At 42.9% G+C, this 24932-nt stretch overlaps 2 protein-coding genes across 5 annotated transcripts in view; one reads left to right on the top strand and one right to left on the bottom strand.

Moving 5' to 3' along the window:
* Positions 1 to 24932, bottom strand: part of CYRIB (CYFIP related Rac1 interactor B) — a 99931-nt gene that overhangs the window by 55994 nt on the left and 19005 nt on the right. The window lies entirely within an intron of this gene.
* On the top strand, positions 4232 to 5017 carry LOC128851520 (uncharacterized). The gene has a single exon (XM_054060799.1). It carries the CDS (start codon positions 4232 to 4234, stop codon positions 5015 to 5017), a length of 786 nt encoding a protein of 261 aa, XP_053916774.1.

The following is a 24932-nucleotide window of genomic DNA, read 5'->3' as shown; positions in this document are numbered from 1 at the left end:
TTTACTCTACAAGTTTTATCACTCATACAAAGAACATGCTTCAGAGTTGCTTCAATCCCAAGAATACACAGCCCTCAAACTCAAAATACACGACAGTCAGACAACACATCTCTTTGAGCACACAACAGTATTCAGTTCTAGTATGCATGCTTATTTAACGCAATTACTCCCAAGAATAAACAAACATTTCTATGCCATTTGCCTTGCTCTTTAAAGACTGCAACAGTACTGAGACTTCTAAGTACTCGAAAGTTCCCTAGAAAAATCAGTTCTACCACCACTACACTTCTGCAGTGAGATTGTATTATCTTCTGAATTTACAGACCAGAGATTTATTATCAGTGAGCTTTGGTTTGGCTGCCTTTTTTTTTTTTAACAATCCACCTTACACTTCATACAGCTGAGCCTGGTCTTTCTACTTAACATAGCTTCCAGCTATACCATGGGAAGAGAAATATTGTCCGCTCTCATGGGATAGTTCTAAATGCAGCCATCTAAAGTCAGATCTAATCGAATGACGCTTAATCAACATTGAGATATAAAAGAATAAAACACTATCAGTGTGCAACAGAGATGACAGCAAAAAGAATTTGCTGGAATACGTAATTTTTTTTCATTTCCCCAGACACCATTTACAGCACCACGCAAGTTATTTTAACAGTAGCTAGCACAATAATCTACCACACAGTTGAACAGCAATCATTTCCTGCTCATCATTATACACAGGCAAAAAGGCTGCCACTCAGCAAACAAAATCCCTTGAAGTTGTAAAAAAGTCATTAGCAACTACTGCTTTTGCAAAGTTACTCTTTTGGTCACATACAAAATTTATGCCAGTTTTATACTGAGATGTAGTTTAGCATTCTGGGTGGGTTTCTTTGCAAGTATGAAGCCACTACAAACATAAACCTCCCTATTATCTTTAAATAAAACAGCTTGTCAGAACTATCTGGGCAGGCTACTAACCATCTCCAGAAAAAATTTCTTCACCAAAAGGGTTATGAGGCACTGGCAGAGGCTGCCAAGGGAGAAGGTTGAATCACCATCCCTAGAAGTATTTAAAAGATGGTAGCTGAGGTGCTCAGGGATATGGTTTAGTAGTGGACAAATATGGACTTTATGATCCCAAAGGTCCTTCCCAATCAAACGATTCTATGATCTGAAGCTTGCTTTGAGACAGCAAGTCAGTAAAACAAGGTCTCAAATAATAACTGCAGTGTGGAAGAAGGTCACATTTGGAACGGACTTCTGAAAGGATCAGAAGTGCAACATTGTTTTGAAAGAGATCCAAACACGAAAGAATATTCTGTTCAGCTTCTTCGTAGGACTTAGTTGATCTTTAGGATATTCAACTAACTGCCAGCAGTAGGCATCCCTATGTTTTTCCAGGCTACTTTCACTAGCAGCACAGTGCCACAATACAATAGCAAGCATAATCAGTATCTAAGGGCAAGTGAAATTCCAGCTTTCCTCAAGAGCATGTTATTGACTGCCTTTTGACAACCTTCAGATTAGGGCAAACTGTTCACAGTTTTTAGCCAGAAAAAAAAGTTAAGTTCGTTTCAATTTTACTGTTTGAGCAAGTTCAACTACATGTTTGTGAAACCACTCCTTCTTTACTGATGCTGAAGGAGACCGAAAGCTGCACAAGTGATTAAAACATTCTCAAGTCCAAAAATCAACCTGTACTACATTGCTGTAAGTTGGTCTTGTGATTCTGATGAACTATTAATCCTCAAATGAACAAGATGGAAACATCTAATTCAGTCCATGAATGTATAATGCAAAGCCAACACAAAATACCAGATGAAAGAAACATCAAGAAACAGTTTTCCCCAATCCATCTCTTACTGCTGAGAATCACAGAATGGCTCAGATTGGAAAGGACCTTCAAAGCAACTAGGTCAACCTGATCTAGTAGCAGGTGCTTATTGCAGGCAGGTTGGACCTTTAAAAGTCTCTTCCAACCCAAATAATTCTACAATCTAGGTTGCTTAGAGCCTTGTCCAATCTGACCCTGAACGTTTGCAGGGATGGGGCATCTATCACCTTGCTTGGCAACCTGTTCCAGTGTTTCACCACCCTCAGAGTAAAAATTTCTTTCTTGTATATAGCTTAAATCTACCCTCTTAAGTATAAAACCATTACCCCTTGTCCTATCACTACAGGCCGCGCTGAAAAGTCTGTCTTCATCTTTCTTGTAGGCCCCCTTTAAGTACTGGATGGCTGCTATAAGATCTCCCTGAAGCCTTCTCTTCTCCAAGCTGAAGCACCTCGACTTTCTCAACCTGTCCTCATAAGAGCGCCGTTCATCCCTCAACTTCTGTGGCCTTTCTCTAGACTCACTAAATAGGTTTATGTATTTCCTGTCCTGAGAGTTCCAGACCTGAACGCAGTACTCCAGGTAAGGTTTCACCAGAGGGGAGTAGAGGCGCAGTATCACCTTCCTTGACCTGCTGGACACGCTTCTTTTAATGCGGCCCAGGATACAGTTGGCTCCCTGGGCTGCAAGCACACACTGTTGGCTCACATCTGCTTTTTTTCCACCAATACCCTCGAGTCATCCTCAGCAGGGCTGTTCTCAATCCCTTCATCCCTCAGACTGTATTGACACCAGGGATTGCACTGACCTAGTGCAGGACCTTGCACTTGGCATTGTTAAACGTCATGGGGCCCACACAGGCCCACTTCTCAAGCTTGTCCAGATCCCTCTGGAAGGCATCGCATCCTCAAGTATGTCAATCACACCACTCGGCTTGGTGTCGTCTGCAAAATTGCTGAGGGTGCACTCAATCCCACTGTTAATGACGAAGATATTGAACAGTATTGGTCTCAACACATACCCCCAAGTGTCACCACTCCTCACTGATCTCTATTTGGACATTGAGACAGTTAATCTCTCGATGCAACCATCCAACCAATTCCTGACCCACCAAACAGTCTATCCATCTAATCTCAATCTCTCTTCAATGTAGAGAAGGGTGTTGTAGGGGATCATAGAGGCCTCTTCTCCTCATAAGTAGAAAGTACAGGAGGGCATCTTTCCTCATTGGCTCACTGGGTGCTCATGACAAGAAGTTATCTTCTACAAACTTCAAGAATTTCCCTGACCTGCTCATCACAGCAGTATGGTGTTCACAGCTGATGTCGGGAAAGTCAAAATCTACCATAACAACAACTACCCATCCAGATTTCTCCTAACTGTCCACAGAATAACTTCTGTGCTTACACGCTGGCTGGGTGATCACTAGTAGACATCCAATGCAACATCTTTGTTTTCCATCCTCCTAATCCTCATCCAGAGGGTCTCAACCACACCGCCCCTAACCGTAAGGCCTGTACAATCAAACCTCTCCCTTATATATAGTGAGACATCTCCACCTTGCTTGCCCTGCCTATCCCTACCTGAACAGCCTGCAGCCCTCCATCGCAGCACTCCAGTCACAGGACTCATTACATCAGTTATACCATAGCTCTGCAAATTGACCAAGGCTTCCAGCCAAAGGCAACCACAGCCTATAGTGCAACCACAGCACCCATAGCTGCCTGTAAAGGCAGGGGTCTCCCAAAGCCACTTACCCCTTTCCTTCCCCACGCGTTGCTAGGGAGACTGTTAGGGGCGGGACACAACACAGGGAACCCCAAGATGGTCTCCTAGGAAACCCCCAAACACAAGGCCAGAGCCAGCAACACTAGAGTCCTTAGCAGCCAACAGACAGAATGAACCATGGCATCACCAGCACGGCAGCACCCTTCGCGCAGACCGAAGGTCCCCTCAATGCTGCAGCTGCTTCAGCCTTCTGTCTATCCTCAAGCCTCCTACACTCAAGGTAAGGGCTGACCCTGGCCCCCAGCACCTGGGACGCTCTTGAGGGCAAGAGCAAAGGCGACTGTCAGCAACCACTCTCGTCTCTCTCACACTCAGCAAACCGACTGCCCAGGCAGGAGCAGCCCTTCCCCACAGCCTGGTCACCCGTGGCAAGGGTGGCAACTCCAGCACCCACCGCAGGAGGTATGGCATCCCCATGTGCTCTGGCACCTTCAGCATCCCCAATACTCCTGCCCTCCTGGAAGTTTTTTTCAGCATGAGGGTTCAGCAGTCCTGTGCGAGCACCCCTGCCCAGTAAACACAACAGATTTCCCACATACTTAGGGCCACCTTTCCCATTTCACTATGTACAAATAAGTCTGCGACCCTGTCCCACTGACACAGCAGTTCACCCTGTAGGGAATGCCCACGCCACAAGCTCCCCACACACCTGGCCCAGAGTCACGAGTGCCAGCGATCAGGGTTACCTCAGAGGGTGCTCCTGGGGAGTCCCCCCACAGCCCCGCACAGCTTCCACTCATTTGTGCAGGTCTGCAGACGGCTCTGCATGGTTGCCTCTTTGATCCACGCGTCTTCTCTATCCAATGGATGAACGCCAGCCTTCCTTCACCAGCTACTTCCATGCTTGGCTACAGCAGTCTGCCAACTGCTGTCCTGTGGGGTCCTCGGGGCTGCGAGACCCGCCTGGTCTGTGCAGCCCCTGGGACCCCCCACCAGGGCCAACCTCAACATCTTCAGGGGAGAGTGAGCACCCCAGCTACTCCAGTGCTGCCGACAGGCTTTGCCAACCACCAGGACACAGAGAAGCAACTTGCACAGCTCAGAGTCTCCAAAACGCCCATGCCCATGGGGTTGCACCCAGGCAGCGATGCCCATAGCCACTGTGCTGCCCCCCACGTCCAAGCTTTTCGGGATCCAAGTAGCAACTTTCTATCATTTGAGGAGACGCTACTGGATTGCCAGGACAGTGCCAGCAGCAACCCCATGCCTGAGGAGTCTGGTAGCCCTAGCAGAGCTCTCTCTCACCCCGACATCAGCTCACTCTCACTACCCATGGAGCTCCTCACCCCTGACTACAGCACTCCTGAGACTACCAGTGCTGTCCTGAGCCTTGACCATTTAAGTATCATCGGGATGGGACCTGAGGAGCAGTGGTGGGAGGTGGGGACAGACCTGCCCGATTTCTAAAATCCATACAGATTCAGTGTCTGCAAACAGGCAGAAAAAGGCAGTGATAGAATGATGGGTTTTTGGTTGGTTGATTTTAACTCTTCAGCCTTCATTAGAGAAACGTTGTTCTTCAGAACCTTTGTGATTTTTCTTTGATCTCTTGCTAAAGTTTAGTGCCCTGGGTGGCTGTACTCTGAGAGTGATACCTAAACAAACTATTAATCCAGTATCAAGCCAACAATGCTGCACCTTTAACGAAGTCCATCTTCTGCCACCTTTTCTCCTCCCATCTCTGCTTTCCAGAAGCTCTCCCCTTCTTTACTTAACCTTATTACTGAAATTGTAGATTTATCAAGAAGCACAACAGACCAACAGTACGCACAGTGCACAAGTTCCGATCAGCCATTCATCACATGACTCAATCACACCACAATCTTTTGCTCCAACCCCCAACATACTGGGGATTTCCACTCTTCTCAGCTGCAATGAATGCCAGGAGAACTGTTTGTACAGTTATGCAAGCCTTTCCCCTGGCTCAGAGGGACCACTGATTGTGCTTTGTGGGCTGCGTCTTGTTTTTTTATAGTTTGGGGTTTATTTGGGGTGCTGTTGTTGTTTGCTTATTGTAAATCTGTACTTCAGTACACTGTTCATACTCCAGTCTATGGAAAAAAAACACCCTCACAGTATTACTACAAAGAAGATATCATTCCTACGATTACAGGAAGTCCATTCGGCACTAATTGCATAATAAATGGAATAGAAGACAAAAATATTTGGCTTATGCATCTTCTCTTCCTTAGCTAGCACACTACTTTTAGACAAAAAAAAAAAATCTATCATAAGACACAGTTTAATATTGATGCTTTCAACTTCTATATTTGTCCTGAGCAAAATTCATTTGGATTTTTCATTTTGGAAAGGCATCACCACAGGCAGGCCTAAAAATAACAAAACAATTAAAGTATCAACAAAAATGGAGATTTAGCACTCCTCCTGTCCACACCTCACACGTTTGCATACCAGTGCCAGCAGACCTAAATCCACCATCTCAAACTCCCATCTTCAACAAGGATAAATAGCATCTTCCTCCACATCCCAGGAAAGGGGGGTAGGGAAGAATGGGACTTCATACTCCTTTCAATTTATATTATTTAAATTAGGCAGTAGGCTGCTTTTTTGTCTGACTTACATGCAAGATGTCATTAACCACAATGTCATTTTCACAAAGCCAAGAACACACAGAGCTACGCTTTCCCTATTTTCCACACACAGTACAGTGGTTCTACATTTATTTAGCAACAACACTTAGCCCTCTGCAAAGGTTTGCTCTAAGTTCAGAATAGGAGAACAGCCTACATTTCACGTTTCCTTCCTTCTGCAAGGTTGAGTCACATCCTTGGGTCTCCTTTTAGAAAGCTAACAAACAGTGTTAAAAGAAAAAAAAAATTTCAGTGCACAAGCCTTGCAATCAAGAGAACGTACAGCACTGACACAGAACACAGCTCAACTCTTTGGGTCATCTTCTGTAGTGACCCAGACCAGAGAACTGCACACCTTCTTTCCCCTGTTAGAAACAATTTGGTGCTCTTCACAGCCAGAGAACTTTGCTAAAGGATTCCAGAGATAAACGAAGGCCTTCAACATTGAGGACTGAATTAGTGCAAGTAAATTCCTTGAAATTACTGTATTAAAGGCACCTCACATACGAGAGAAAGCAGAAAGTTCAACAACCTTTAAAGACAACAGAACCCCTAACAAGCAAGGTCAGTATGAAATTAGGATCTGTATTTGTTTCCTTCAGTTCCTCTAGAACTTTAAATAAAATATAATAGATAAAACCTTAAAGTTGTGACTGCCAGAAGAAGAAACAGTTCTTGCCTTATTTCTTCTATTGTACAGACACAAATACCACTGGGTTAACACAGGTAAGTTCCCTGGTTAAAACTAGCACAACTCCACAAGCTGTTTGTTTGAAATCTGGACTGGCTTCCCAACTCTGTTTTGCACAGCTTAACTAGTACACAGGCCAGGGCAAGAAAATGTAAAACAAGTAAATTCAAGCATTTGCTATCTATTTATATTTACGCAACGTACTACTACAGCTCATTTAGTCATGCTGAAATGCATGGAACTCTTCAAGTCATCCACGTTACACACATGCATGATCAGAACAATCAGGCAATTGGGATCAGAACACCTCAAAGACACTGAAACAACAGCCCAGATCTGGTGGTACAGTTTTTGCCAGTACAACTTTCAACTGCATACTCTGCTTCTCAGACTGTGAAACAAACAATAATTCACATATCACATATTTAATAATGTTAAATATATTTTATATTAGTATATTTTAAATAGTACTTTTATGTTAATTCATCTATGATTCTATGTATTACACATTAGATTATGCATTACTATTCACGCCTTCCACTGAGTCAGACGCTGGGCAACGAGACAAATGCAAATGTAATAATTATCTTATAAATACGATAAGCAGGCAGAACTGATCCCCTGTTACCAGGCAAATAGACTAGACATTTCCAGCCTTTCTGCTCAGATAGGCTAAAGGCCCTGATATAATGTTTCAATCTCAACACAAACTGTAATTTTCTATAAACACAGGTTTAGAGGGAACCAATACATGCAAGCCAATTGAAAAAGGTGCAAGCCTCTTCAAGCGTGGGACAGTTCTGTGTCTGAAGTCTATTAAAACAATAATGCAGCATATTTAAAGCCCCTATTACTTTTATTTAAAGATTAAATCAGCGCCATTTCGTAAAGTGCAAAAGCGCCCAAAAGGTTTCCTTTTCATAATTAAAGCACAAAACTGGAGGGAGGCAGAACCACCTGTGTAAGAAAAGATCACCTTTTCCAAACTCGTTGAAGACAAACTACAAAAGCCCGCCCAGATTTTCAGAATTACTCCCCTAGAACTACAAAATGTACATCACTATGAAGTCTCAGGCAATATCAGGCAACAATTATCAAGAGCTACAAGTATTACCTGCAGCCTGTGATAAACACTACTCATTCTAGTTAATGAAAAAAACTTCGGAGACATTGAATTTACTACTACTGCTCAAATGATACTAAAAAAGCTTGAAATATTGACCTTGAAGATCAGTTTCACCGCAGTAGTGAGAATTTTATCCTTTTCTTCTGGAAGCACTGTTTTGAAAAGAGTGACACTAATGCTCATGGCTCTGCACAAAGAATAAAGGCCTGTTCCTCCACTGTAAACTTTATTCAGACCCAAAATGAGTATTTGTCAGAAAAACAGGCTACTATAGGCACACAGCCTGCCCCACTTACAAGTACTGAGAAACCCTGAGTTTCACAGTATAAAGAGGAAACAAGCCATCCCCGATTCCAAAGCATGGTTCAAATGAAACCTGTCTGGACTCCTGGCCTGACTGGCCCCTCATTCAGATTGCTGAAAACCAGCCCCCTAAGGAGTACGCTTCCAGGATTCTTGAATCTGCTCAGACAGAAAAGGGGCAGGGAGCTGTCGGTTCAAAGACGAAACTTAAACAATTTACTTTTCAGGCAGTTCTAGCCCGAGCTTTGTAGAGATGATTAAAAGTATTAACAATGCTAAATGAAAGAAGCACTAGGTTAACAACTAGAGCTACTGTACTACAGAACTAGATGCTGCTAGCAGCAGTTACTCTAAACATTCTGTTCTTATGAGTATTCAGGGGAGATTAAAGCAGAGAAGTATGGTCTGTCAAAGCAAAAGAAATCACAAAGAACGTTACCTACGTCAGTTATTTCCTGGAGTACGAGCAAGAAGGGCTTTCCACTTAAGTGCCAAATTAAAAAAGGATTAGAAGAGACAGAGAAGTAAGAATGAAACGATCTGATCAGACATAAAACAAAAGCATGAAACCTACCTTCCAGTTACTTCTATTACGCTGTTCACAGGCAGGACACAGCCTTCGCATTTCCATTAGCAGCCTGGCCTGTAACAGCAGGCTCAGCAATTTGTGAAGCAGAGCACAGCCGACAGTGGTGAGGAAGAGATGATGTTAAACAGAATAACAGGTTGGCAAGAGAAAAAATACTTGTATGAGGTGCCCTACTTCAGTGAGGGACAGCAGATGCAGTGTAAAAATCTTCAGGACTTGCTAAGGCAAGGGGTAAAAAGCATACCCTAACTAAACCAGCATTAAATCAAACAAAAAAACTACACAAGGACTTCAAAGAATCAGGGTATTGATAAAATGCTAAGATGACTACTCAGACTTATCTAACAAGGCTTTCTCTCATTGTCTTCCTTTTTTTCCCCCCTTTCTCTGAAGTTACAAAGATGAGTTGTAGCACCAGCTCAAAGTAAGATGGAACACTGTCCTTGAAAAAAAAAAAAGCTACTCTTAAGTATAAACATAAAATAGCTTATTTTTCTTATGATGATATTACTAAGAAATATCTTGAACTGTTAAATCTATGCTCACTTACAACACATGATTAAAAAACCCAAAATGTCCAATTCTTTTGCTGAGAACAGCATTTTACCAAGACTAAAGTAAATATATTCAGCTGGTTTTTTTCTAACACTGATTCAGAACCAGGAAACAGACCAATTCTAAGCACGACAATTGCGCTTTTCATTTTAAAGAAAGCATTTGGCTTTCAATTTTTTTTAACATGCAAAAATACTGAGACCAAAGACAACATGTTCTCTGAGAAAGTCAAAGCTATGTAATAGTGGAAGCTAAACACAAATTACTTCAAGTTAGTAAGCGATTTCTAGTTCTTTTTCTGAAGCTAATGCATATACATCAACAACAAAATTAAGCGGCATTGAATCATTCTGGCAGTGCTGTAAAGCCACCACACTGTGAAAATTGAACTATATTGTACTCAGTATGTTTTATTTCCTGACAACTGTCAGCAGCACATAGTGTGCCCTGATGAGTGAGTGCATGCATGCTTGTCCCCTGGCAGACGGAATCTGCCCTCAACAGATGGAACAAGAGCACAAGCAAAGCCTATATCACCGGTGTGTACCAAAATAGAGGCTTGAAAACCACTTAAGTATTCTGGACAGCAATTAAAATATTAGTTTCCTCAAACTACATGCAGTTTCTACATTAGCTCATATTCATTGGGATATAAACTGCCCTATTTGAGTACCGTACTGAGTTATAATACAGCTATGTATACTTGCAAGGGTGCTGATACGCAATGGAAGTACATTGGGACACGTGTTTTTATAGATACATACACACACAAAAATCTATATGCACAGAGAGCAATCTGGCCCTAAGATACAAATTGTATCAACTAATTCCATCCCCATCCTTTGGAGACAGATGGTTGTTTGTTTATTTAAAAACAAAAAGAAGAAAACAAACCCCCAAGTTTTATCATGACTGTACTTCCTTTTCTCTTTTAGCGCTGCTACTCCCAGCTCTCTCCTGACTCACCCACATGCAGCCATGCTTCAGCGTGTTGCATTTCTATAAAGTGTCACTACAATTCTGACTTGAACTGAAGGTACACAGAAGGTGGGCAGCGCTGACAGATCACAGAACTAAACACAAAAAAAGCCTTCTTAAGGCCAGAAAACAGCACCAGAGGCTCTCATTTTTTAAAATCTTTATGTGCCCTTTTCCATGCGAAAGTTTCTCAAGTTTGAGCAGTAATGTTCGTCACATACCCAGTATCACATCAGAAGCGAGCTTTGCTTCTAAGAAACCCAGAGTATTGACTGAGTTTTCAGATCAAATGCGCTCCTGTGACCACTCCCTCCCGTAACAGGAGAGAAAAATCTCCACCTTCAGACACCAAAAGAGATTCGCTACCAATGAACACAAAGGTTTCAACAGAAAGCAAGTTTATACCAAATTTAACCTACAGCAATAACATTCCTAGTTCTGCTAGCTACAAAGCTGATCGGCCAAATATTAACTGAACATAAGCCAACACAGTAGGCCTGGCAAGAAAAAGCAAAAAACCACAGCTCCATCAGCAGAGGCTGCTGTTCTTTTCTTTACTCAGGAGTAAACACTTTCTTCTTTTTATAAATACTACACAGTTTTCTAACCACCACAGGCCTCATTAGTAGTATTTATGTTAAAAAAAGAAGCTCCCAATAAAAACTTTGAGTGAGGAGCTAGTAGGAGGAACCAAAAAAAAAAAAATCCCATCCTCAAGGAGCAGAAAAGGATAGCAAAGGCTTTTTACCCTTTCTTCTAACAACGGAAGAAACAGCAGCTTTATGTTTCTTACACTGGTTGATACTATTCCTCTTCTAAAGGGAAACTTAAGAAGCCATAAGGCTCTACAAACCAGAAAGAACTTCCAGTAGCTAGAGAAGGACAGAACTATCTGTCAAATTAAACAGCCAGGCAGAGCAATGTGGATGACAGAGAGACCCAATTGAAAAATAAAAATCAGCTCATTCTTATTTCCTTCACAATAACAAAGAAAAAAGAACTCATTGCTCACAATTCTGTTAACAAAGCTGCATCACCACTTCGACTTTTCTGTAACATTTATGCACCAGAAATAGGTGTCTTTTTACAAGACATCGCAGCTTCGCCCTAAGGCTGTGTGAATGCAGTACAGCTAAGGATTGCAGGGAACACCACCGCCTGCATCAACAACAACAGCTTGTGGAAGTCCCTAACAGAGTACGAGTTCTTCAGAGTCACACAATGCCAAATTTTTGCTCATTTCTCTAAGCAAGCAAAATATTTACTCTAGAACAAGCTAGAAATAACTTTGCCTTTTTGACATAATGAAATGGCCATTCTCTACTGCTGCAATAATGAGAGCAACCTCAAGCATCGCCGTGTTCTCCAATTCAGTTATGATAGCTACAGGAGACGACCAACACAAGAAACAACTGTGATATCACAATATTAAAATGGAATCACAGCAAGAGAAAAGCAGCACCTTTGATGGGGATGTGGCTGCGATATGTAAAATAGTCTAAAAAGACTCGGGTTCCAGTCATTTCTAACCAAGCAAAACTAGCTGTACTTCTCTTCTTCGTGCCTTTGCCCCTCATGTGTAAAACAGGAAGCAAATCACTTCCTCATCTCACTAGACCATTCTGATCATAACTATACAGAAAGCAGCATCAGACTATCCAAGATGAAATTAATTGCATCTCTGAAGCAATCTAGCAAGAGCAAGCAGGTATTAAAGTATTAAGCAACAAAAAAAAATATATTCATTTGTTCATTAAACTAGCACCAGCCACTTCATCCTAAGATAAAGTAAGAGTCCTAACGGAAGAAATGGCCTATAGTTATACACTCAAGGCTGCTTTCTTTCTCCAGCTTCTTTACTTTTGAACACTGTTTCTCAGCCTAACAGAAAAGGTCAAGTATAAACTCTTAACTAGGAGATGAGCCTGGACAATTAATCCTTGTACCTACACGCACATGAACAAAATCAGAACCATGTGCTCACAATACCTATTTCTACCACTTGGAGATATAGATTAAATTGAAGTTGTGAAGACATGATGGATACTAATGGCAGTGGACAAAACTCAGTATGTTTTAGTTCACTGTAGTCCGTCCTTTCCTTACAGTTTTTCTGACTCTTACCGTCTCGAGTTCCTCATCCAACAGACCTATCTGCCTTCCTTACAAAATCCCAACTGCTACTCTTACTTCTCCTGCCCAGCCTTCTCCCTATTTTCTTCATACAACAAGCCTCCATTTCCTTTGACGTTCCCAAGATGCTGGTTGAGATCCAGCACTATTCCCACACGTGCCCTCAGTACCTGAGCAAAACCCTCCACACAACTAATGGGCTCCCAACCCAACTACTTCACTAGTTTTTAAACAAATTGTCCCCAGCTCAGTCCCACATTCTAATTAATATTCTTCCCTGCTTTCAGCTCAAAGTAAGCTGCTTCTCCTCCTAGTTAATTACCATCACTCCTCACCTCAGTTGTCCTCACTATCAAAACCTGTTTTCTTCTCCCATGCTGCCCAGCTGGATACATGTTTATTAGAGCATGAGTTTTCATAGGATTGTAATGGGGGCAATCTGAGGCCCATTCTGGAGTAGGGACAGGGAAAGAAGCAAAGCAAGAGCCATAAGCCATGCAAAAACACTACACTCTGCTGTAAAGCTGAGACACACCACAGCTATTTGAAGAGCTGTCAAAAAAATTTAAGACTACAGTTAGAACATCTGTTCCTAAGCCTCACTTTTGGCAGCTACTTAAGAAGTCTGACTGGAATTCCTTTGAAAATCTGACACAATATTATGATCAATAGTATATAATATTATTTGCTCAAAGAATTAGGTCTTAATTGATAGTCTTTTATACTTCCATTTCCCAGGCTTCACTGCCACTCCCATCTACACAAAGTTCCCTTCCAGGACACGATTCTATTCCAGGTTTATTAAGAAGCCATACTTGCAGAACAATGGTGAGTTTCTCTATAACAAGTTTAAACACTGCTAAACCCAGAAACTTCAGAAGAGGTAAGAAAACAACTTGTGTTTTGTTAGGCTAGTTGAAAGCTCTTCCAAGATCATCCCTTGAACTTCAAGCTAGGAGACACCAAGTAGGTCATGTTATCCTGTTACTACTGCTAACTAAGTATTTCAGCTCTGAACTCTGAGATGCAAACGTGCAGTTAAAGCACTTAAGGTGCTATTTCAGTGTTTGGGAGGCTGTAACTTCTGCCAGTTGCACATGGGAACAAGTATCATGTTATCTTCTACAAGAAGCACCCAGAGGAACAAACAAACAAAAAAGCTATCATTACAATTCAACTGCCTGTTCAGCTGACAAACCCACTTCTCCCCACATAAGACATGCACAAGCAGGAAATATAAACTCTAAATCAATTAACTCCTATCCATAAGCAAACCTTACATAACTCTCCCTTGTCCGTACGATCTGTATTTATATTAGGTCAGCAATTTTATCTTTAAGATGAAGGCTCATAAAGGCTACCAGTTACATATTTCACTTCCACATTAAGAAGGAACAGTTTCAAATAACTGTATGTCTCAGCACATAAAAGGTGCAAATATAACAAAAAGAAAAGAACTGGATTTTCATGCCCAGAATGCACTTTGCCTGAGAAGCTTCACTTTCAGGAACACTAAACGGGTAGGTGGTTGTTTTCTTTTTTAAAAATAAAAGCTACGAATATATTTTTTTCTTATTTTTTACAGTTCCTTTTCCCAGACTAGCAATGCTAGAATTCAAAAGGACTACTTACTTTTTTCAGCAGAAGTAGACCGATTTGTACATCAGAAACCAAAACAAATACCTTTCTTGTCCAACACAAAAAGACAAGAATTCCCTTTCCCTGTGAGGATGTGACTCTGAAGACTGCCATAATAAAAAGGAGAACCAGCCGTCATTCAGTGCCACACCTGACTGGAAGCATACACAATTAGATCTAACTTTTCAAGTTCACTGCTAGAGCCACTAGTCACAGAAACAGGGCTTTCCAGTTAGCTAATTTACAAGTAGGGCTCTTAGGAACTCTTCTATTCCCTTGTACAGTACACCAGAAAAACTTACTCACGCTAACGCTTTAATCATCTAGTACTGAAGGAGAACCAGAATTGCCTCATGGCTCAATTCAAGACTCTTTCGAACCATGCCAGTCAAACAGAACGCACTCACAGAGCAGCCTCCTGCTACTGGGAACAGTTAAGTCTTGCAGTCCGAAGTAAAAAGTCTTCTGAAAAATGCATCTAGGACAGCGTTCTGCTGCACCTTCTTAAATGTAAAGTGATTACCTATACAAAACTTTTTTTTGCCTGGTGGTCACTGATTCAGGTAGAGCATTTGCTGATGGGAATCAGCCTTCCAGACAAGCGTATTAACTGCCTACAGGATCAAGCTTTAGGTTTTGGTGTGGGTGGCAGACAGAAGGCCTGTTCTGCAAGGCATGCTATTTTTGTAGCTACAGCCACACCAAACTGAATGCATTCAATCTCACAAGCTAAGCTGTCCTAGACCCAATTATACTATTTTGCACATGGACCACCTGGGAATCCCAAGTGCTGTCGACATAAGCCAAAGAAGCAGCCAAACACTTAGTAAACAAGACCACAAACCATGAGGCATTTCCACTGAATAGGAGTAAAAGGATAAAAATAAATCAACCCATACAAATATTATTAGGAAAAAAACCCTAGCTTCAAATACTTGAAGATGGTACATAAGTACAGAATCATAGAATGGTTTGGGTTGGAAGAGACCTTAAAGATGATCCAGTTCCAACGCGTCCTGACATTGGTAGGGACACCTCCCACTGGATCAGACTCCTCAAGGCCCCAAGCCTGGCCTTGAACATCTCCAGGGAAGGGGCATCCACAAATTCTCTGGGCAACCTGTTCCAGTGCCTCCCTACCCTCACACGAAAAAATATCTTCGTAATATCTAGTCTAAATCTCCCCTCTTTCAGCTTTAAAACATCCTCCTTCAATCTTAGCACTACACAACCTGATAAAGAGCCCCTCCTCAGCAATTTGTTTCAGAGATCTTTAGTCTCCAGTTTTTCCTAGCCCCACAACAATGTTGTGTATTGGACAGCCATACATCATTCCTCCAGAGCAATACTGGAATATTAGGTTAGTGTAAATAAGGTAAACAACCACCTTTCCTGGTAGACACACGTTAGCCAATAATTGTATAAGTACCAGAAACGTAAAAACTCTCTTTCTAGGTACTGAGAAAGTAGTGTAAAAGAATGGTCAAAAATAATAAGTCTGGTACCAAAAGTCTTTTTATAAATCAATTCCATGGCCAGTATTAACATTTCCAGAGTTAGTCAGAAATAGATTACTAAGCATTTCACCAAGACCACGTGATTCAGTAGCAACAGTAAATGAAGATCGTGGCATAACCAGATGACAAAGGCTGTAATGACAGATGCGAGTTCATAAGCCATATACGCATACGCTGAGCAGGACATTACCAGCCTTTACTTCACATCTACAACTGTCTTACAACTACCCTGAAATTCAAATTACTATATCATGAGCAAAAGAAAAAAACAATGCACCATTTCACTTGCATCTTTCAATATGCTGTCAGTAATTAGCTTCATCATTTCCACAGTGAAGGTATTCTCCGTGCATTGGGCTTTCACAGGACAGAAGCAACAACGCGTCATTTCTAAAAAGTAGAATGCAATTTCATCTATCCCACAGGGGATAGAGAATACAGGAAAAAGTGCTGTAGCCAAAAATACTTTCAGTTTTACCTAGGTCAATTCTAAAACTCATCATTGTACGTTCTTGGTTTCTGTTAAGCTCTGCTGTTTATATAATTGCAATGCATATAACTCCAGCATGCACTGGAATTGCAAATGTATAACAGCGACTATATAAGAGAGCCTGTTATTCTCAGCAAATGTTAGACAGTTTGAAAAACTCTGCCAGCTGCAGCAGCCAACCTGTAGCACCGGAGAGAACATTCCTGAATAACAGAAGGGAGGAAATTGAGGTAAATTTATTAGAAAACAAATAAGTCCCTGTCTTCATCCACGTGAAGAGAAAAGCAGAATTCTCTGCTCAGGGCAGTTAGAAGTTTTAAATTTTCCACAATAACTAGGAAGAAAATATTAATGCTCTTAAGGTTATATATCCACAGATCAATATTAAACAAAGATTTATGAAGTATGCAAAAGGACTACCTATTTATTTATAAGTGCTCTTGATACACGCAAATGAAAAGATATCAAAAGGTGCACACAAGTGGCCGTCATTTACAGCTGGAAAACACTTTGAAACAAATCTTACTCTGCCCAACCGATGCATACATTTCAGGTGCCACAGCCAGCAAACAGTGCCAATGCTTCACCTTCCCCGCCACTTAATTCTTTCCAATTCAAGCAGGCTTCTTTCTTATCCCCAGTCTTCTTACTCTCATCACCTCTGGAGCAGTGTTCATAGACTCAGAGGGACTCAGTTTGACCAAAATGACTGCTAGGCTGACACTCTGCATCCTGGTACTAAGTAAGCACGGGACTGTAGCACTGACATTCACACCTTGACTGGATTCAGCACTTACATTCACTGGGACTACATACCCTGCCTGTGGCACATTTACTCAAGAGCTGATAATCCATGAGATGCAATCTGACAACATTCAAAATATTTCAGCTTTGAAGATGTATTTTTACACATTTTTAAGATAAATAAGTCCCATAAAATTGATTTATAATATTCTTCAGGGTAGTTAACATTACCTTAAGAGACAGGAGTCATTCGTCACAACTTAAGCCCCTCTATATCAATGACTAAAACTCTAGGTGCAATGATAAATGACCAAGTTTTCAGGAAGGAAAACCTGACTGCTTAAAGCAAATCTAACTTCTTACATGTAAGCTTTAATTTTGTCTGTCTCTACTACAGGGGATGTATTAGCTCCTGCTGGCAAGCAACAACAACAAAATAGGGTACTGCAGGCTGTTTGTGTATCTGTATTCTACACACACAGGGAGAAGAAAAAAACCTGAATTTGTGTACCACGCTTAAGCGGCAACAGAAATCCAAAGTGGCCCCTACATACGCTTTTCCAAATGACGGAGTCTATTTCTGTTATCATATTACTCAGTAATTCAGCAGTTTGCAATACAAATGTTCCCCAGCCTTCTGTCTCCACAGCATTAATTCCAGGTAACTAGTAAGCTCCATTAGAAGGCCAGTAACAGACAACTTAAATCAAGTTTCTCATATAACTGTTTCTAAAACATTTTAGCTATTGCATTCAGTTAATTTCAAAATAAATTATTCTACTGAGATATATAACTACAGAAAGACGCAGGGAAAAAACAAAACAAAACAGTTTCCTTTTTCTCTTTATCCAGACACTAAGACTCCCTGGAAACCCAGATAAGCAGACAGGACAGTTATGTATGCAAGAACAGAACCAGCTAACATCACATTCCCACAGCCAGCGAGGTTCCCGCAGGAAAGGTTTCACATGAAGAGGTAGAGAATTTCAAAAGACAATCTCTTCAGTAATCCGTCACCCCAGGTGGCACCAGTTCAACTGCAAACAGTGAAGAAAATCTAGAGCACCTGATGACAAATAGAAGTCGTATAACAGATGGGATCAAATTCATTCCTTACTTTCATACATCTGTGGCACTTCTTGACAGGGATATTTTAAAGCAGACTCTGGGATCACTTCTTTCTATGGTGCTTACTCTCTGACAGCTAATATAGGCAATAAGAAATCCAACCATTAGACTTGGGTAAAAAGCTATCTACTCTTCTACTGAAAGCTTCTGTCTCTGCAATGGGATACTCTCTGTACACCAGAAAAAACATTCCTACTTTAAAGAACAGCAGTATCTTATTCACATGGCTTAGGATTTTACCTTTAAACTGGCCACAAAGAACTGAAGATATGTTCTGTCAAGCAATACACCTTGCTAAACAAAGATATTTATCAGGTGGAACCTTCCAAGTTTGGATTCAAGTTCCAACCTTAACAGTCAGTGACCTCAGTCTCATTACTGAATGTCTCCTGTCCAATACTCCCTTCTGCCACAGCCTGCTACAAACTTACTCAGTAACATAAGGATATATTTAAAGTCCAATCAGATAGAGCACAAAGAAAGAAAACTGCTTGTGTCCACGGTGGGGGAAATTTGAGCAAAACACACTTCACAGATTTCAGCAAGGAAAATGGCAATAAATAAGAGCACAGATTATTAGACCAATCTAGAAATTGCTTTACTGGTATGCATGCTAATCAGCACTTGTATTTCCATACAACATTATCAGAAATTCAGAATGACAGATCTTAAATGCTGGTAAGACTCTGCTCTCACAGTGGAAAGACAGCTGTCACAGTACCACTGACATTTGGATCCAGGATGCTGATGCACTGCAACAGAAAGAAAAAAGAAAAACCTTCAAGAACCTTCACAGCACAGTCTCTGGATTTCTCTGGTATCTGAAGTATTTCTGTGAAGAAACTTCTTGTGTGTTATTACCTCGTAAGATGCAATAGTAGATTAAAAAGTAATAAAACAACCAAGTTGCACGCGTCCTTATTCTTGAATCACACAGGAGAATGAAAACCCAATTAAAATCTGATGCTATCGGCTATTTAATGAATAGGTTAGAAACAACACCCTCCTGCTACAGTTTCTGAATTCACCTTAATCCAACCTGGAACTCCTGTCCCAGCGTCGCTGCCGCTGCACACAGAGCTGCAGGATACACCCTAACCATGACAAACCCGCCAGGATCTCTCTGTCCTGCCGAGCTCCCTCCACGCTCGGGCTCCCGCAGGCGAGGCTCCCCCCTCCCCGTTAACCATTAACGCTGTCACTGCCCCCGCAGCACCGCAGAGTGGGGAAACGAACCGGAGGGTCCTTTAGGTGCCGGGAACAGCGAGGCTTGGCCCGGCGAGGGAAGCGGCGGCTGCCGTTCACTCAGCCCTTCCTCGCCCTGCTCGGGGGGACACGACCGGGAGGGCGGAAAAGCTGCGAGGGGTGATGAGGAGGCGGGGAGCAACAGATGGGACGGGAGAGGGGACGGTGGAAGCAGGGATGAAGCAGGCGGGGAAGCAATGGTGGAAGCGGGGATGGACGCGGGGAGGGACGCGGGGACGGTGGGAGCGGGGAGCTACGCGGGGATGGAGCTGGAGGGAACGGGCGCAGGAATGGACGCGGGGATGGTGGGCGCGGGGATGGTGGAAACAAGGGTGGGCGCGGGGAAGGTGGACGCGGGGAAGGGAACAGCAAGCGAGGCGCCCCGCCCGCGCCACCGACACTCACCCAGGCGCCCCTTGGAGGGCGATGCGCGCGGGAGCCGCCGCCTCCCCCCGCTCGGCAGCGACAGCAGCGGCGTGGCCGGAGCCCCGCGCAGGGGAGGGGGAGGAGGGGCGGAGGGGACAAGCAGCTGCACGGCGCCGCGGGGGACCGGCCGGGCGGGCGGGCGCGCGGTGACCCGGATGTACCGGCTGGGCGGGGGGGGGGGTGGCGGGGGGCGGCCGGCAGGTGACTGCGCAGGCGCGCCGGGCTGCCAGCGCACTGCGCATGCACCTGCTGCGACTCCCAGTGTCTCGGGCCGGGGCCTTGTGGGGGGGGGGGGCGAAAGAGAGGCGGGCGGGCGGCGAGCGGGTCAAGATTCTTAAAGGGGCCGCTCCGAAGGCTAGGAGGGCGCAGCCATCTTCCCGCAGCTCCCTGGGAAGATTGAGACCCCGACCGCCTCCCTAGTGTCCAGCAGCACCTGACTTAGCATTATGGGTCGTCGCTTAAGTCAGCGGTGTGGTTGTGATATTTTTTAAAGGCCTAAGTCAGGGGTTTTAAATGTTTGCTGTTGCCAAAGCCGTGATGGGAAGGTTCCTTCTTGGCAAAACACAGGGTTGCTGAATGAAAGCTGTGCTTAAATTTCTTATTACGTGGGTCTCGTTGTAAGACCTAAGCAAAAAAATGTGGGAAGTTAATCCCTTGGCGAGCTCGAGGCTGCCTGAGCCCTTGTCCCATGGCCAATACTGCACCACTCTCCTTGAACCCAAAAAGAAAAGATCTGCAAAATGGGTTAAGGAACACAAAAATGTCTTAAGCGACCTTACTTTCTTCTCTGTGAACATGTCCTATTGATGAAGATTTCACCTTTTCCTTGCCTATGTTGTGATTTGGATTTTGGTGCCGTCATATTAGGACATAGAATCATAGAATCACCAGGTTGTAAAAGAACTCAGATCATCGAGCCCAACCATTCCTATCTGCCACTAAACCATGTCCCTGAGCACCTTGTCTACTTGTCTTTTAAATACCTCCAGGGATGGTGACTCAACCACCTCCCTGGACAGCCTGTTACAGTGCCCATTGACCCTTTCCATGAAAATTTTTTTCCTGATGTCAAGCCTGAACCTCCCCTGGCAGAGCTTGAGGCCATTCCCCCTTGTCCTGTGCCCTGTCACTTGGGAGAAGAGGCCAGCACCCTCCTCTCCACAACCTCCTTTCAGGTAGTTGTAGAGAGCAATAAGGTCACCCCTCAGCCTCCTCTTCTCCAGGCTAAACAACCCCAGCTCTCTCAGCCGCTCCTCATAAGACTTGTTCTCCAGCCCCTTCACCAGCTTCATTGCTCTTCTCTGGACACACTCCAGAGCCTCAACATCCTTGTAGTGAAGGGCCCAGAACCAAACACAATATTCAAGCTGTGGTCTCACTAGTGCTGAGTACAGGGGCAGAATAACCTCCTTGGGCCTGCTGGCCATGCTGTTTCATCGTACACCCTGAACTACTACTGCTTTTGGCAAATCTGCCAACACAAAGGGACAGCACAAAAACCCTGTCTTGGGGCCTGATTCTTCGGTAAAAATACACACAGACAGGCAAAGAAAGAAAAATAAATAAAAGATTCTGTTTGTTTTTTCCTTAAAAATCTGGAATCTAGGTCAACATTCGTTCATGTTTTGCCATGAAGTCTCATCTGTCCTTCATGTTGAGTGGCTCTTTGGAAGCAGAGGGGCAGATCACACCACATTCGGTAAGTCTGTGGAGCCAATCCCCACCAGAACCCCCAGGGGAGCACCCGGGAAAGGTCTCACCTGTGTAACTGTGGCACAGCTCCATGCTGTGCATTAAGGAGCGTCTTAGAAACTGCGTAGGACAGCCAGCAGTAACATACAGATACAGCCAAGACAAAACTCCTTGCAGCCTCAAACAGTAGAGCATTATCATTGGGGAAGGTGATTATTCAATCTGAAAGAGGCAAACCAACCACCTGGAAGTCTAACCCCTTCTGTTACTTTCTCCTCAGAAGCCAAATACCAGTTTGATAACTGCCAGATATTAGTGAATACCAATTACCCCAAACCCACTTTGAGAAAGAACGAAAATGGGACAGACCTGAAGAGTTTTCTTTATATGTCAACATATTTATCTTCTTTTTATTGTCATACTTGTATATGCTGACCTATATTGATAAACTTGTTCCTCTCATAACATGGTAGGATTGAAGACACCTGGATTCACTACACTAATAGCTTTAAGGTATTCTAGATAAAGGAGTATCCTGGGATATAAATGAAGCCGATTTGTGAATATTGTTCAGCTCCAAAACCTGCCTGATGAACTCAAAGGAAATTGCTGCAGTTTAGTTTTGGTCCTTGGCTGACATTCAGGCAACACCAGGGCTGGAGCCCCACGTACCCACTGCCTGCTGCCTTCACGCACACAGGGAGAGGGGAGTGCTCGGGCAAGCCTGAAGGGCTCCTGGAAATTTCTGTAGGTTGGATTGAACAGAGGAGATGTCCAACAAGACAGAAAAAAGATTTTCAGAGAAGCAGCTTGTGGGCAGAATGACAGAAGAGAAGTCCCAGTTCTGCTTGTGCTTGGTTTGTGTAAGTGCTTCATCTGACTTTTCACTTCTGCTACAGAAAAGGACTTTTTGTGACTAGCAGATACAGATCTGGAACCATAAATCGATGCATGTTCCTTCCTGAGATGACGACTGGTCACTACCACATCTTCTTCTCTGAAGTCTGCAGACTGTTGAAAGTGTCCCAGGCAGGGAGAAATCCACATCCTACTGAACTGAATTCAAGGGAACCTGAATCATGCTCTGAGTTTACATTGGATTCGTTAGCACTAGGGCTTAACACAAATCTGGGACTTTTGCCCCTTATATGACAGAACTTTGTCCTGTTACACAGAGTTGAGGAAACCGTCCAACTGTCCTCAGGGATGAACGATTTTTGATGCTCATAGCACTATAAACCTCTTAGGGATCAGGGAGATTGGGTGAGACAAGAAAAATTTCCTATTGAAACCATAAGCAGGTTTATAATAATATTTACTCTTTAGGATTCTCAAAAATTTTAAGGTACCCTTGATTTGCATCTCTCATCTTTCAGGACTACAAGTAAGAGTGCCCAGACCCTGAACATCACTGATGCTTTAAAAGCAGCTGTGTGCTAAGACATCACATCCCATGTAATAATTGAAGCGTAAAAAGATACTGAACACTCTGGAAAAAGCTGCATGACTAAAAACCCCTCTAATTTTCTATTAGTTCTTCCATCGCTTTTAATTTCTTAATTGCTCCTTCTGAACAGAAAATTATTTTACTAGGAAATTATTACAATAAATATAACCCCCCCCCCCAAAATTATAGATTATATTTGCCAGCCAGTATCATAAAATAAAGGAGTAGTAACAGAACATAACTGCTTTTATGCGGCTAAATGCCTGCAGATGGTTTTGTTAGTAGGAGTATTGCTGCCTGGGAGGTATAACTGACACCTAGGAGAGAAAACAGGTCAGAGTATTTTCACAGAGCAAAGATTATTAAGCTCCAAATGTACTAAGGGATATATATACACTAAATAAATGTGCATATTATCAGTGACAAAAGATGACTTTATATTATATGTAGATAGCCACAGAGGTAAATAAAAACACAGACGCAAACCTGCCCTTCGGTGCTATGCACAGTTGCAATACTCCAGCTACTTGCAAGCTTAATGGTAGCCTTGGGGAGAAAGTCAAAAGGAGAAAAGGAAGCCATCCTCTCCCACTTGTACTCAGAAGGGACAACAATCTTGTTTGTCTTGGAGGGGAGGACATAACCAACTTTTCCATAGTGTGGCTAGAAATAGAAAGCAAGCATCCTGTATCCGAAGATTTAATTTTTAAAGTGAGGAGATTTCTTCCAATGCAAATTCAAGAATGGAAAAGAGAGGCAGCTTTGCAGAGATCCCCTGTTACATGGTTGTGGTTGATAGATCTTTTCAGTTCAGATAAAGCTAACATCGGGTTTTGCCCTCCCCCTTCCAGATTCCTCCACCTTCTTGAGTGCAGGGCTAGTGAATAAGGGATTGCAGAAGCAGTCACATTCACAGTACACTGTCCTTTAGGGCTTTCACTTTGGATAGTACAAATCCCGAGATATAAATGTAGCTCTTCAGAAATATAAACAGCTACAATAAAATATGAATGCTCAACATAAATTTTGAAAAGTGCAGACAAAACAAAACGCCAAGGGCAAATCACTGAATGCGTACGTGGATGCCTGAAGTGCTTCCAGATACTGTAGTGCCAAACAATTACTATATTTTATACTCGCATGGAGACTGGAACTCGCAATCTCAAAATGCATTTTCCCCCTAAAGAAAACAGGTCATGTTGATATTTAGATGGCAAGTGCGGAAACCAAGGTGCTTCAGAAATTCATTGCTTTTACTCTGAGAGACCTGAAGAAAGTATGTCTTCTCCTGGTGCTGTGCCCTGCTCACTTCACGTGACTCATTACATTAGTCAGCTCCTCTCCTGCCACTACAAACTCTGAGATTATTTTCAAGTTCACGCATCTGTTGGTGCAATTGTTCCCTGCAATCAGCACAGCCTCTTCATAGTTTGCCTCAGCTAATATATGCAGCACATTCCCAATTTATGAACACTTCTTTAAGTCAAATAACGCAGGAGAGTTTGGTGTTGGACTGTGATTAAAGATAATGGTAATTTTACAGTATTAAGCTCTTCCCTCCCCCCCCAAGTTTTGCTGCCTTCTCTCAACAGCACAGCTCACCCATATGAGATGGGGAAGCAAAAAGAGGAATAAAGAGAAAATGGCAGGTGTTAAGCCTGCATTGGAATGAGGACTGTAGACCAGTAAGCATAGGGGAAGGTGGAAAGAGGAACTGCAGCTATTTTAATCATGTCTTACCTCTACAGGAAGACAGAAAGATAAATTAGAGCAGTAGACCTGTTACAGTATAGAGCAAAACATGACATTAAGACACCAAGATCTTTAAGCTGCTTATTAAAATTTGTCAAATACAGAATTTCTTCACCAACCACTGCATGGACACAACTGCACTGAGAAGTACTCGGAGCAATCAGTGGTAAAACCTGTGCAGCTAGCAAACCGGTGAGCTGCCCAGTAAGCGAAGAGGCCTGCTAAGCAATTGAGATAATCCAGCATAACGAAGTTCAGGAGGTCACAGCCACAGACT

The sequence above is a fragment of the Cuculus canorus genome, chromosome 2, assembly GCF_017976375.1.
Source record: "Cuculus canorus isolate bCucCan1 chromosome 2, bCucCan1.pri, whole genome shotgun sequence".
Lineage (NCBI taxonomy): Eukaryota > Metazoa > Chordata > Aves > Cuculiformes > Cuculidae > Cuculus > Cuculus canorus.
Note: the sequence above shows the minus strand (reverse complement) of the source record. Positions and strands in the feature narration are given on the sequence as shown.